Source organism: Lipomyces doorenjongii, assembly GCF_038497915.1.
Source record: "Lipomyces doorenjongii strain NRRL Y-27504 unplaced genomic scaffold V1508scaffold_9, whole genome shotgun sequence".
Classification (NCBI taxonomy): domain Eukaryota; kingdom Fungi; phylum Ascomycota; class Lipomycetes; order Lipomycetales; family Lipomycetaceae; genus Lipomyces; species Lipomyces doorenjongii.
The window spans coordinates 21,974-33,884 of NW_027118076.1; the positions used below are offsets into that span (position 1 = coordinate 21,974).

The 11,911-nt window shown below is 47.3% G+C and overlaps 5 protein-coding genes across 5 annotated transcripts; 2 read left to right on the plus strand and 3 right to left on the minus strand.

Moving 5' to 3' along the window:
• The first annotated feature begins 2,800 nt into the window (after positions 1–2,800).
• Positions 2,801–5,351, plus strand: V1508DRAFT_366382 (copper amine oxidase). Its single transcript, XM_066937363.1, has 2 exons — positions 2,801–4,722; positions 4,777–5,351. Exons 1-2 carry the CDS (start codon positions 2,822–2,824, stop codon positions 5,015–5,017), a joined length of 2,142 nt encoding a protein of 713 aa, XP_066797520.1. The 5' UTR covers positions 2,801–2,821; the 3' UTR covers positions 5,018–5,351.
• V1508DRAFT_412115 (uncharacterized protein) lies at positions 5,225–7,201 on the minus strand. The gene is made up of 4 exons (XM_066939561.1): positions 6,719–7,201; positions 6,622–6,666; positions 6,041–6,574; positions 5,225–5,988 (listed from the first exon to the last, which is right to left on the minus strand). The coding sequence occupies exons 1-4, from the start codon at positions 7,015–7,017 to the stop codon at positions 5,493–5,495; spliced, it is 1,374 nt and encodes a 457-aa protein (XP_066797521.1). The 5' UTR covers positions 7,018–7,201; the 3' UTR covers positions 5,225–5,492.
• V1508DRAFT_402704 (uncharacterized protein) lies at positions 7,166–8,384 on the minus strand (the record flags this gene model as incomplete). The annotated part of the gene is made up of 5 exons (XM_066938502.1): positions 7,166–7,303; positions 7,356–7,937; positions 8,037–8,073; positions 8,127–8,239; positions 8,340–8,384. 5 exons carry the CDS (start codon positions 8,382–8,384, stop codon positions 7,166–7,168), a joined length of 915 nt encoding a protein of 304 aa, XP_066797522.1.
• A 270-nt stretch (positions 8,385–8,654) lies between these two features.
• Positions 8,655–10,545, minus strand: V1508DRAFT_412120 (glutathione synthase). Its single transcript, XM_066939562.1, has 2 exons — positions 9,951–10,545; positions 8,655–9,897 (listed from the first exon to the last, which is right to left on the minus strand). The coding sequence occupies exons 1-2, from the start codon at positions 10,238–10,240 to the stop codon at positions 8,706–8,708; spliced, it is 1,482 nt and encodes a 493-aa protein (XP_066797523.1). The 5' UTR covers positions 10,241–10,545; the 3' UTR covers positions 8,655–8,705.
• Positions 10,546–10,601: 56 nt separating this feature from the next.
• V1508DRAFT_412121 (uncharacterized protein) lies at positions 10,602–11,726 on the plus strand. The gene has a single exon (XM_066939563.1). The coding sequence runs from the start codon at positions 10,680–10,682 to the stop codon at positions 11,571–11,573; it is 894 nt and encodes a 297-aa protein (XP_066797524.1). The 5' UTR covers positions 10,602–10,679; the 3' UTR covers positions 11,574–11,726.
• The last annotated feature ends 185 nt before the right edge of the window (positions 11,727–11,911 follow it).

Sequence of the window (11,911 nt, forward strand, 5' to 3'; positions counted from 1 at the left end):
CTCTCTCTCCGACAACCGCTCTCCGTCCTTGCACAGGCGCCTTCACGAGAACAATGGGAATGCCATGTGCACACACCATTCAGTCTGCGATTTGCAATGGGGATTCTCTGGAGCCCGAGCAGTTCAAGTTGCAGTGGTATCTTAAACACGGAGATTTAGAGCTGGTGGACTATCGACTATGGGTTCAGAATCCCGAAACGATAGGACCTCGCGGTCGCCCAGGGACCCGTCAGCAGATAACCGACCGCCGACTCGCCGAGTACCGTCTGGGTTTGAGGTTGTCGAGGGTCAACTTCATACTGGTGTTGGTGTAGAACGTGGAAGGGAAGGGGAAGGGTAGAGGCAGAGGTCGCGGGCGAAGCAGAGGACGGCCGCGAGGTCGAGGTCTGTCTCATCCGGTAGAGGTCCAAGCCGTTGAAGCGGGGGACGATTATGGTGTTTGACGTCAACATGTAATATATAGTTTAATTGCAAGGCGGTGTTTATGAAGCTGCAAACATAACAAATGTTGGCACAAAGTCAGAACGACAGATTAACACTATTTTTACAATCACGTGATTAAAATTGGCCTAAAAAGGAAGGGGTGTACCTTTAGTAAGGCAGGGGGTTAGCTTTAGTAATGGGGAGATGTAGATTTATCTTGGGCCGACATTAGATATTCTACATCGATCTTTCCTAATTAAGAATTATCCGCCTTATCCGCCATCCGCCAACAGCCCTAAGCCAAAGCGATTTTATATATAATTCTCACAAAGTAGAAATAGAACAATTAGGAATACAAACATCAAAATTATAAACAGGGCAAATAGAATAATTCTGCAGGCTGAGAGGCGCAGTCCTGTGGCGCCGTCAGGGGCACGGTCCTCACACATTGTTTGTTACTATAGTGATAGAGATGTCCGTGTGATTTAGAAGGAGCAGGTTTAGTCAACTAAAGACAAAAAGGATGAGAACGGGGTCAAAAAACCAAGTGAAATTTGAGTTTGGAAAGCAAACTTACGTAAAATTCATTCAAGTGCGCGTTCATACGCACTCGTTTTCCATCGCGTTGTCACGTGATGATTATTGACGCCTATCCTCTCCTCTCTCTCGGTTCGACTTTGGGTGCCGGGGCATCGGTCCTGTTCCTGGTCTGTCTGTCTTGACAACTCATGGTGGCCGACTCCCCATCTTGACGCCTTTCGGTCGCCCGAGCAAAAATAACACTATTCCGTAGGCAAAATCCCATCAACTCGCGGCGGCTGCCCGTAGGCAGCCGCCGAGCATCACGAACGGCAAGGTGGGTCGGAATGAACCCATTATATACCCTGGGCCGGCTTCCAGCCTCATGTAGATTGCCGGATTAGAATGGTATTGGCCCTAAGGCATAAACAATTAAACAAACACGAGGTAAACAAAGTAGTGACTTGGAAGCCCAAAAACGAAAGGACACAAAACCACCTACAAAACTAAAGACAGCCGCAAACGAGTCCTTGTTGGGCAAATTTGTTTCGCAGCAGAGTACGGTAAAATTGTCTCTTTAACCTGTGTTATAAATTGATGAGATATGTACAGCTCAGTTAGCCGTTGGTGTTTAACAATAAGAAATTCCAGTACTGCAATGAGATGAATAAAGATGATATACCGCGCATGCGGCCAAAGAGTCATCAATTAGGCAGCCGTTGTATGAGTGGCAGAGCAGGGCATGCATAGATTACACCTGGCGACATTATCAATACGAACTCGTCGGGCAGCATCAACTTTGCCCCTGAATTTCGAGCGGTAAATTACCCTTGGTAGACGTAAGCGATCGAAAAACAATCGGAGCATCGCACGAAAAGTCGTGTAAACCTCGCAGTTCGTCTTCGGAGCCGGGAACCGACTGCCTAATTAGGCTGCCAATAAACGAAGGCATCGTTATCGTCTCAGTGATTTCCTATATCCACAGTACAAGTAAGATCGTCTGTCTTTCTTTACCGAATACTTGTAGTAAATTTTCCCGCGTCCCTCTCTGGGAAGCTTTTCGAGTTGATAGATCTACCTGCAGAAGTTTGGCTACGAGTCGCGCAAAGCGAACTATTGAATAGACGGCATTCGAGTTTTAAACAAGGACGCATACTGTGGCATCTGGGCGCTGCACAACCAGTAACAAATATGAACCTAGCGGCATCTGCTGTCAATTGCGAACAACAGCAAGTTAAAAGCTTTAGGCTGGCGCGATGCTCATGCTTTTTGACGGTTTTCTGCGCGTGGGCCATGTAATCCCGGAATCTAGCTATTTTGAGAAATGCGCGTGTTTCATGCATTACGGATATAATGTTCCAACTGACAAGAGAAGTGTTGCTAGGCTGTGGGAAAAATCCAGTATTTGAAGACCAACTATCGGCGCACGCGCGCAAGACTATAAATCAATTGCGATAACCTGCAGTTGACACGATCCGTCAAGTAGATATAACAGAAGAAGCTATTCAGTTGCTTGTGTGAACAAGGGGCACGGCATCTAGCATCGCCCCGGTTCAGCTGAGAGCGAGTCAGTGATGGCCGGAATTTCCAAAGTAGTGGTGATAAAATAAAAATAATAATAATCTGAGATAAGCCTTAGGAGGTTCACCATGCCGCGAGTCAACGTTGGGAGGAATAATTTAGACATATCTATGCACTTGCTGTCCTGCACTTGCGACCGTATATGCAATGTCAATTTGCGATTACTCCAATCTGCCGGAATTGACTGCCTAAACCGGCCTAGCGCGGCACCGAGCTGGGTCGGGACTATATCTATCAATCCTCCCCTCCTGTCGTGCAGCTTCCTCGTCACCGTCCCGCCCTATTCCTTGAACGCGCCATGTTGGAACGTCTCTCTCAGATTTCGTCGCACACCCGTGCCTCCGCCACTCCTGTCGCGGCCCATCCGCTTGATCCTCTGTCGGCCGCCGAGATCAAGGCGGCAACAGCTATTGTCAAGGCTGCTTATCCCGACAAGGTTCTCGCCTTCAATGTCGTGTCGCTCGCTGATCCCCGCAAGGCAGAGTTCCTTGCCTGGCAGGCCGACTCAGAAAAGGCCGCCAAACCGGCGCGTGAGGTCGACATCGTTGCGCTCGAGGCCGGTGTCTCCGGCGTCTGGGAGGGTCTCGTTGACCTGACGGTCGGAAAGGTCAACTCATGGAAACTGATTGCCGGTGTCCAGCCTATTCTCACCAGCGAAGATTTGATCAAGGTCGAGCTCGTCATCCGAAAGGATCCAAAAGTCATTGAGCAGTGTGTCATCTCCGGAGTCCCAGCCAATGAAATGCACAAGGTCTACTGCGATCCCTGGACAATCGGCTACGACGAACGATTTGGTACTGAGCGCAGACTTCAGCAGGCTATCATGTTCTACCGATCCGACGAGGATGACTCCCAGTACTCCCACCCTCTTGATTTTTGCCCCATCTTCGACACCGAGACCGGTGAGATTATTGCCATCGACATTCCTGCCGTCCGACGCCCGCTCAGTAAGCATAAGCACGCCAATTTCCACTCCAAGGCTGTGGCAGAGTTGGGCGGCTACCGTGATTCTGTCAAGCCCATTGTGGTTACTCAGCCAGAAGGCGTCTCCTTCAAGATGACTGGCCGTGAGATCGAATGGCAGAATTTCAAGTTCCACATTGGATTTAACTACCGCGAGGGTATTGTTCTCAACGACATCTCCTACAACGATCATGGCAATGTTCGTCCCCTCTTTTACCGTATGTCGCTCGCTGAGATGGTTGTTCCATATGGCAATCCCGACCACCCCCACCATCGTAAGCACGCTTTCGATCTTGGCGAGTATGGTGGTGGCTACATGACAAACTCACTTGCTCTTGGTTGTGATTGCAAGGGCGTCATCCACTATCTCGATGCCGTCTTCCCCGACCGTGCTGGAGAGCCCATAACCATCAAGAATGCCATTTGCATCCACGAGGAGGATGACGGTGTCCTGTTCAAGCATTCCGATTTCCGAGACAGCTATGCTACCAGTATCCTTGCCCGTGGCGTGAAGCTTGTCGTTTCCCAGATCTTCACGGCAGCTAACTACGAGTACATGGTCTACTGGATTTTCCACATGGACGGCACCATTCAGCTCGAGATTAAGCTTACTGGTATCCTGAACACCTACATCATGAACGATGACGAGGACACGAGAGGTTTCGGTACCCGGGTCTATCCAGGCGTCAATGCTCACAATCACCAGCATTTGTTCTCGCTTCGCATCAATCCTATGATTGACGGTCTTGAGAACTCTGTCCAAATGGTTGATGCCGTACGTGATCCTAATCCAGTTGGCTCCAAGGAGAATTATTACGGCAATGCATTCTTCCCTAAGGCTACTGTATTCAAGACTGCCGGTGAGGCTGTCACTGACTACGATGGAACTACTAGCCGTACTTGGGATATGATCAATCCGAACAAGAAGCACCCATACTCTGGCAAGCCGGTCTCTTACAAGCTAGTCTCGCGTGAGGCGGCTCCTCTCTTACCGAAGGAGGGCTCTCTTGTCTGGAAGCGTGCTGCATTCGCTCGCCACACTATACACGTCACTCCATATGTCGACCGCCAATTCTACCCCGCTGGTGTTTATGTTCCTCAGACATCTGGTGAGCCTTCAATGGGCCTCCCTGAGTGGATCGGCGACGGCTCTGCTAACGTTGAGAATACCGATGTCGTCTTGTGGCACACTTTCGGCATCACTCATTTCCCTGCTCCTGAGGATTTCCCCATCATGTATGTAATTTGTATGGATTCTTATCTGTAACCCATGTACCAACTAATGTTCAGGCCTGCTGAGCCCATGACGCTCCTTCTCCGACCACGCAATTTCTTTCTTCAGAACCCGGCCCTCGATGTTCCACCTTCGTACGTCATGACCACCTCCGGTGCTCGCAATGCCGGTGCATCCACCGTCGAGTCCCTTACTGACAAAGTGTCGCGTCTTGCATTCTCTGAAACCGCAGGCTCCGCCTGTAAGTGTGGAAACAACTGTAGCGGCGCATGTGGATCTAGCTGTGAGTGCAAGTAAATGGCGATTGAACAATTTGTATACTCGGGTGTAACTGGATTTTGCGTAATGTAACGAAAAGTACATGTCTGTTCGGTGCGTGTTTCTCACTTTGTAATAAATAGTGGATTGTCTGGGTGAAGTAGGTACTTGTTCCTTTTAGCTTGGCATATATAATTGGCTTTTGATGATGACTTTTTACGTGATAGTAATTTTATTATGATTTTTTTTCACGTTTGTATTTTTTCCCAATATACGATTGTCACAATGACTTTTCGTAAATATGCACTAGCAATCTCCTCTGTGTTCCATGGTACTATGCAAGGTTCGATTGTGAATAGCTATAGTATACATCTAACCGAAGTATACATCACGGTCACCGTGACTGACATTAGTGATCACTCTAGTTTGAAATATCCTGCCCTCAAGATACATTGTTTGACTGCTCCCTAGAGGCGACCTCGGCTTTCGTTGGTTCTGGTCCACGAAGTTCCTGCTAAGAGTCCATCCCGTCGTCTAATACCTCGCTTGTCTCAGCTTGAACCGACTCATAAACCGGGGGCCCCATAAACTCCTCGATACCTGTACCCGACGTCGGCAGAGCCTCATTCGTATCTGCTCCAGATGCCTGCATTTCCTTCTTCAACTCCAAAATCACGTTCTGCATATGTTCCCTTTTCGACCCCAACTTCTCAATCTCCCAGAGCTTATTCAACTGCTGCTCGATCGTCTTTTTATTATTATGCATATCAACAAGCAACGGCAAAAATGCCTCTGGTTTTGCCAGAAACGCCTCGACATAGTGCGCCACGTACACTCCGCAGTCGCAATAGTTGGGCTGCGCGGGAGCGTACCCGTACTTTGACTTGATTTGATCTCGCTCGATTGTTATTCCGCGCTTGTCTTCGGCTTCGGCAACGAGGTAGTCCCGGAGGGGGCGGAAGACACTGTTGTGCCGGAGCTTAAGGGAGTCGAATATGAAAATGACCGGTCTGTTCCAAGTTAGGCGACTATCAGCGCACAGATATAGATTCGAAAACGTACTCGTTAGGGAGAATGCTCTTCGTGCCTTTCTTTGGCAGAAATTTGTCTAGTATGCCTTTCGGAGAAGGCGAGTCCTTATCGTCGTCGCCGTCATCTGAGTCAATGTGTTCAATGTCCGAAACAGCTCCATCCGTCGGTTTCTGTTCACGCCCAGGTACATCCCCACCATCCCTTGACTTCTCCTTGCCAAGCTCACAAAGATTGACAATAACAGCCAAATACCAATGGGCCCGCTCATGAATCGGAATTATAACATACTTCATACTGAACAAATCCACCTTCGACGTCCATTTCTTGACATTATCGAACGCGCCCTTGACACCGTTTATCCGCTGCGTAAGACGTTTGTAGAAAAATGTATTGAAAATGTAAGTCGAGTCCGCGATCTCGGGATGGGCCCTTTGAAGCCGATCTTGAATGTATTTGAGGTAAAAGTCAATGATGGTGTCATTTAGGAACTCGCCGTCATCGAGACGGCTGAAGTCGTCTTCGGTAATGACGACGGTTTTGTTGCCGAAGTTGTATTTCAGTGGACTTAATCGTCAGCGACTAGAAGTAGAACTGTAGTATGCAAAACTTACTCGCCAAGGTAAACCTTCGGTCTACTGCTCCGAGTTGCGCGATCCCTACATTCTCATTAATATGTAACCGTAGCAGGAAACCAAGAGGGACACTTACGAATGAGTAATGTCGGACATATCATACTCGTCAAGATTATCTAGAATACTCGATTTTGGCGTACTTGAACTTGCACTTCGCGTCCGCATGGAATGCGTCCCGTTCCAGCCTTCGGGCAAAAAACCATCAAGCTGTTCGTGCGTTAAGAGTTCTCGGCGTTTTTTCTCCGCGCCAATACTTGAATACGTAGCCTTCGGTGTCGGAGCCTGCTTGAAGTGAGATGATACCTCGCCGGAATCATTTAGCGCGAGACTTCTCCGTTTGGGCTGATATCGCAGGTTTCCCAGTAGCTGGGCCATGTCGCTCCTATGCAATTATTAATCGACCAGCTTGAAAGTGGACTTAACAGCTGACCAACATACTCTTTCATATCTACAATCCTTGGGACTGCATCCTCTATAGCACCTAGAAAACTCATAAGCGCCATCTGGTCTTTGGCTTGGAATATTAGCGTATCAGCTGTCGCAGCAATCTCAACAATAGCTGTACTTGATTAGTATGCAGATCCATTGTATACCTGAGTAATTTTCTCATACTATGACGACTTTTCAACGTAAGGACAACATCTCTCGTCGCCAGACAGTACTACATACACAGTCAACTTCTGGTGAGACGTAATAACATAAATTGAACGTACAGTGAGCTTTAAAAACTTCTCCGTAGCAAAGTTGAAGCCAGCCATTGGCTCGCTGTTTCGAAGTATTTCCGACACGGATTCTGCTCGTTTCGGCATTACAGTAATTGCAAATACTAAGTCATCTGCAGATGATGCGTAAGATCCAAATCGTAGTTGATCAATTTTCAAAGACACAATTTTAGTCAACGGATGCTGAGGTTTCTTAAAGTTTGATTTTGGTAATGAGACTTGTTGCGTGGCTGGTGGACTACTTGATAGTCTATTACGTGACACGTTTACTGAAACTGTGGTGTTACCGTCGTTCTTATGATGTCTCACATCCTCGCTGTCACCGTCCATATCAATGGTCTTGCTCTTCACTTTATCCGGAGAAGCTGTTCGCGATACCAATAGCCCATTTGACAGCGTTTGGCTAGCATCCGCCGTCGGCCTGCGTTTCATCCGTTCATGAATTGGTTCCCGTTTCCGCTTCCGTGATGGGTCGTGCTCATTTAAACCGCTATCAGAATGTTTAAGCAATTTGCTGTGCTGAGGCCGTGACGTATTCAGCGTGTCTATGGGCGTGAACGCCACGAAGTTCCTCTAAACATGCTAACGTCAGCCCTTATATTCGTCGTTGACGCGTCGTAAACAGCATTTCCGTCACGACACGAAAATTCGTGCAAAAGTAGATTCACATACACTTGGTCTCATAATCGGAGTCGCGTCTCTCGGTCGACTATGCAAAATCAGCATCAAACGCGTCGAAAAGATGGAAGGGCTCATAATTACTTGCTGAAACTCGGAATCAACGAACTGGCAGGTCTCCTCGGCAGAGTGCGTGTAATCGTGGGACTTGATGAGCCACGATTCGCAGACGAAGAATGATGTGCCTCCGTTGAGTCCTAGCATTCGAAAAGTAGCCGTGTCAGTCAACTTGAGCCATAGCAGAATTGAAAATCCGGCGCGACAACCGATTTGCCGCTCGCGAGATAAAGCACATACCAAGTCCACCAGTTCTTCCACGAGATTGTCATCTGATGTGCCCATTATATCTGGCTCTGCCACTCATTTGCAAGAAAGAATACGATCCGATGATAATCAGCAGTAATGAGAGGTCTTGTGGGCACTGCAGATGCGCGGCACGTAGTGACTGTTCGCGTCGATACAGTCAACCAACACTAGATTTTTGGCGGGCCCGTGGACACTGTATTAAGTTCGAGAATCGCACAAACTTGAGTGCGGCTTCGCAGGCGCTACGCGATGTTTGGAAATTACCACCACTAGGCGTAAACCTTGCCCAATAGCAGCAATATATAATTTGGTTAATATTCAAATGCATTAAACTACCATACCATGCAAATAAACAAACTATATAAGCAACACACTATCAATGCTTCCAAATCCAGCCGCCACACCGCCTTCTTCAGAGTCGGCAAACTTTGTTCGCAAAAGCCATCCCGCTTCGAAGTTTTGCTTAATCTCGTGACTCTTGCTATCCCACAACACGCATCCAAAGACGCCTAATTCAGATATAACATTACCCTCCGTTACCTTTCCAGCTCTGATGATCGCGTTCCGCACATCCTGCGGCGGTTCAATGAGTTCCATAAGGATATATCCTCGCCACAATGTCTCATCCTTCAATGCCTTCAAATATCCAGGGATTTTCTCTCTGTAGACATTGTTACCGCCACCTTCTCGTTGTGGCTTCAACACATACTTCTCTGGGCATGTTTCTATCAACGTGCGAGCCTTTTTACCAAGCTCCGAGTCATCCAGTGGTAGAATATCCACAAAGGTAGTTCTAAGCTGGCCACGGACATCGGCGTCGGGAACAAATTTCGCCAAAACCAATTCGTCGATAAGGACTTGTTGCACTTTCTTCGCTCCGGCAAAATGAGTAGCTAGTGAGGGACATTTGATAGCTTTCGACAATTCCATTTTTTTTCTCGCCTCCCACGTTGCAGGTGAGGTGTAATCAGTGGGTGTATAACCTGCCCTATAATATACGACTGCTACGTGACGTCCTTTATACCGGAGCTCCTTAGTAATCGAATCTAATTCTCCAAACTCTGCAATATCCTCTAAACTGGCGCGGACAGACACCACGCCAAAGTCCTCCAGAAGGTAGTATTCCAGCCACCGCTGATCAAATGCATTGCGCTCGCGCTGCTGCACGACAAATAGAACAATAGAGTCTTTGACTCCGTACGCATTGTGAGCGACCCCGAGACCTCTGGCGAGACCGCGAGCGGAGGGATTGACAGGCATGTTTTCGTCTTTGAGGAACTCGCTGCCGGCGGCAGTGCCATATAAACCCGACTTTCGCAAAAATCTGTGGCAGTCAGCTGCACGGCTTGACAAGCCGCCAAATGAAGCTGATATAGTATTCAATTCCACCTGACGAATAGATGGCTCTGCCGTAGATGTAGTGTGCAGTAAGTAATCTGATCTGAAAAGTCCGAGAGTGAGTGGTTGCGCGGGTACGCCCCCACTTATTTCGTCAACCTCCAAATAAAGCTTCCATAGATCAGACATAAAGTCGTCAACACCCGCGAGCCTGTCAGGATGTTAACAAAAATGGTGTTTGAGCGTGGGACAACCGGGACTCACTCCTTCGTAATCTCGGTCAAGAACTCATAGTCGTCAGCTACCTTAGCATACAACTCATTGAACACTGTCTGCAGTCCCAGTGCCTGATCGAACAAGTTCTTGGGAAACGGCGAAGGATGTAATGTCAACGGAACATGCATGCTTGCTTCATCAGCTGCATTCGATTCAGTTGGAGCACGGATAATGAGACCCTGAGATAACGACCAGTCACGGAGCGCAATGGCAAGGTTGGCGGTCTCTTCCTCCGTAAGAGTTGGTGGGTATGTCGCTGCATTTAGAATTGCCGACATTATGAATAATTAATGACAATGGCAGATAGATGAAGGACACAAGTTGAGAAGGTCTTTATGTATCTCCCTGGACTCAGGCGCGCAAACGGCTTAAACTAATTAAAATCAATTGAATGATCGTAAAGTATGCGTCTTGAACGACTAGAGAATTCAATAATACGCAAGTTCCTGTTGTGAAATGTTTCTATTGTATTGGTATAATCAAGCTATGAAATGGACCCTCATGTCCCGAAGCCAATCTAACAGCACAACACGGAGCGTTTGATGTGTAATTGAGTTTCTAGGCTTAAGTACAAAGACCCAATGCTTACCTGTAAGCAAAGGTGTGGCTCTTAGGTGGCTGAGTCAAAAAACCCAATTTCAATTCTGCCCGTTGCGTTGCAATTCGTTGAACCATTCATAGCCTTCTTCTTTCCCTCTTCTTTTCCTCTCCTTTCTCATGGATATATTACACCGATTACAGTATACTCAGTTCCTGTATTATTTATGTTTATGTGTTCAGCGCATGCTTGCGTGTTTTCGGCACTTCAACATTGCTGTATTCTTCCGCGCGTTACAAATTAATCCGTCGCGAGTACTTTCAAGGCAAATTACAATAGTACTGATTTTATCGCTTCTGAACGTGAATCTGAATTATCCTCTTTACGAACCACGGCGGTACCAGCCGATCTTGTACGGCTCAGCGCTTTCGAAACAGTTGAAAGTAGATATGGCGTTTCAAAAGGAAACGGCAAACCTGAAAATTGACCTTTACAATTCCACCCAATCCAACTTCACCAATTTTGCCAACGCAACAAATGGGACGCATTATAATGTGACAGAAACGGCGCCCGCTGGAGTGACGATTACATCATATCTTATCACTCCGGACGGCGTCGTGGACGTCTATGAACACGACGGCGATGGGTTGGACGATGCAAAAGACAACTTGCTCCATATTATTCTTCCACTGTCGATATTTACCGCTATAGGGTTATTGGGTTTGGCGGCATACCTGTACGGAAGCATGAAAAAGTATATGAACGAGGCCATTTGTAACGCAGTGGTGTGGCAAGAGCTAGAGGATAGTAGCAAGGCCAGGAACAACAATCGTGGCAGCAATCAGGATGCCGACTCTTCTGACTCTGTCCCTTTACAAAAGCCGCCGGCGGCACACGTAGAAGATAAACTGGATTCTTTATCGGCTGATGACTCGATGAAAGACATCGAAAAGGCTGGGTATAATAGCTGCGATTGCAGTTACGAAGATGTGGGAAATCGGTACGTGCCTAAATATTCAAATAAATTGGCGAGAGCTTGGCGTTGGTCTTCAACGAGCGTACGAGGGGATTAGAATTGAAGACTTGATACTGATAGCTGGCTGTTTTCTATGAAATACATGCGAAATTTCTTTGACTGCGTTGTTTTGTTACAGCTGGCTCCAGAGGGGATCACAATTGAAGACTTGATACTGAATAGCTGCCTGTTTCTTATGAAGCACATGGGAAATTTCTTTTGACTGTATTCATTACTTACAGTTGCTTTAAGGTTTTCTGATATTTGCTTCACTAACAATAATAGGACAGTTACCAATACATTGTCTATTGTCACATTATGCGTCCTTCGTTCTGCAATTGTCGGAAGATGAAAGAATTCGTTCAGACCTTGCAGTAAACAAGAATCAGAGAATCA

Excerpts from the sequence above, each read along its gene's own strand:
- V1508DRAFT_412115 (XM_066939561.1), bottom strand. The coding sequence starts at position 7,017 with ATGGCCCAGCTACTGGGAAACCTGCGATATCAGCCCAAACGGAGAAGT. Across the intron at positions 6,667-6,718 it reads ATGTCCGACATTACTCATTC|GGATCGCGCAACTCGGAGCA; the intron begins GTAAGTGTCCCT and ends ATGAGAATGTAG. Across the intron at positions 5,989-6,040 it reads AAGAGCATTCTCCCTAACGA|ACCGGTCATTTTCATATTCG; the intron begins GTACGTTTTCGA and ends AACTTGGAACAG.
- V1508DRAFT_412120 (XM_066939562.1), bottom strand. The coding sequence starts at position 10,240 with ATGTCGGCAATTCTAAATGCAGCGACATACCCACCAACTCTTACGGAG. Across the intron at positions 9,898-9,950 it reads TTGACCGAGATTACGAAGGA|GCTCGCGGGTGTTGACGACT; the intron begins GTGAGTCCCGGT and ends ACATCCTGACAG.
- V1508DRAFT_412121 (XM_066939563.1), top strand. The coding sequence starts at position 10,680 with ATGGATATATTACACCGATTACAGTATACTCAGTTCCTGTATTATTTA.
- V1508DRAFT_366382 (XM_066937363.1), top strand. The coding sequence starts at position 2,822 with ATGTTGGAACGTCTCTCTCAGATTTCGTCGCACACCCGTGCCTCCGCC. Across the intron at positions 4,723-4,776 it reads CCTGAGGATTTCCCCATCAT|GCCTGCTGAGCCCATGACGC; the intron begins GTATGTAATTTG and ends ACTAATGTTCAG.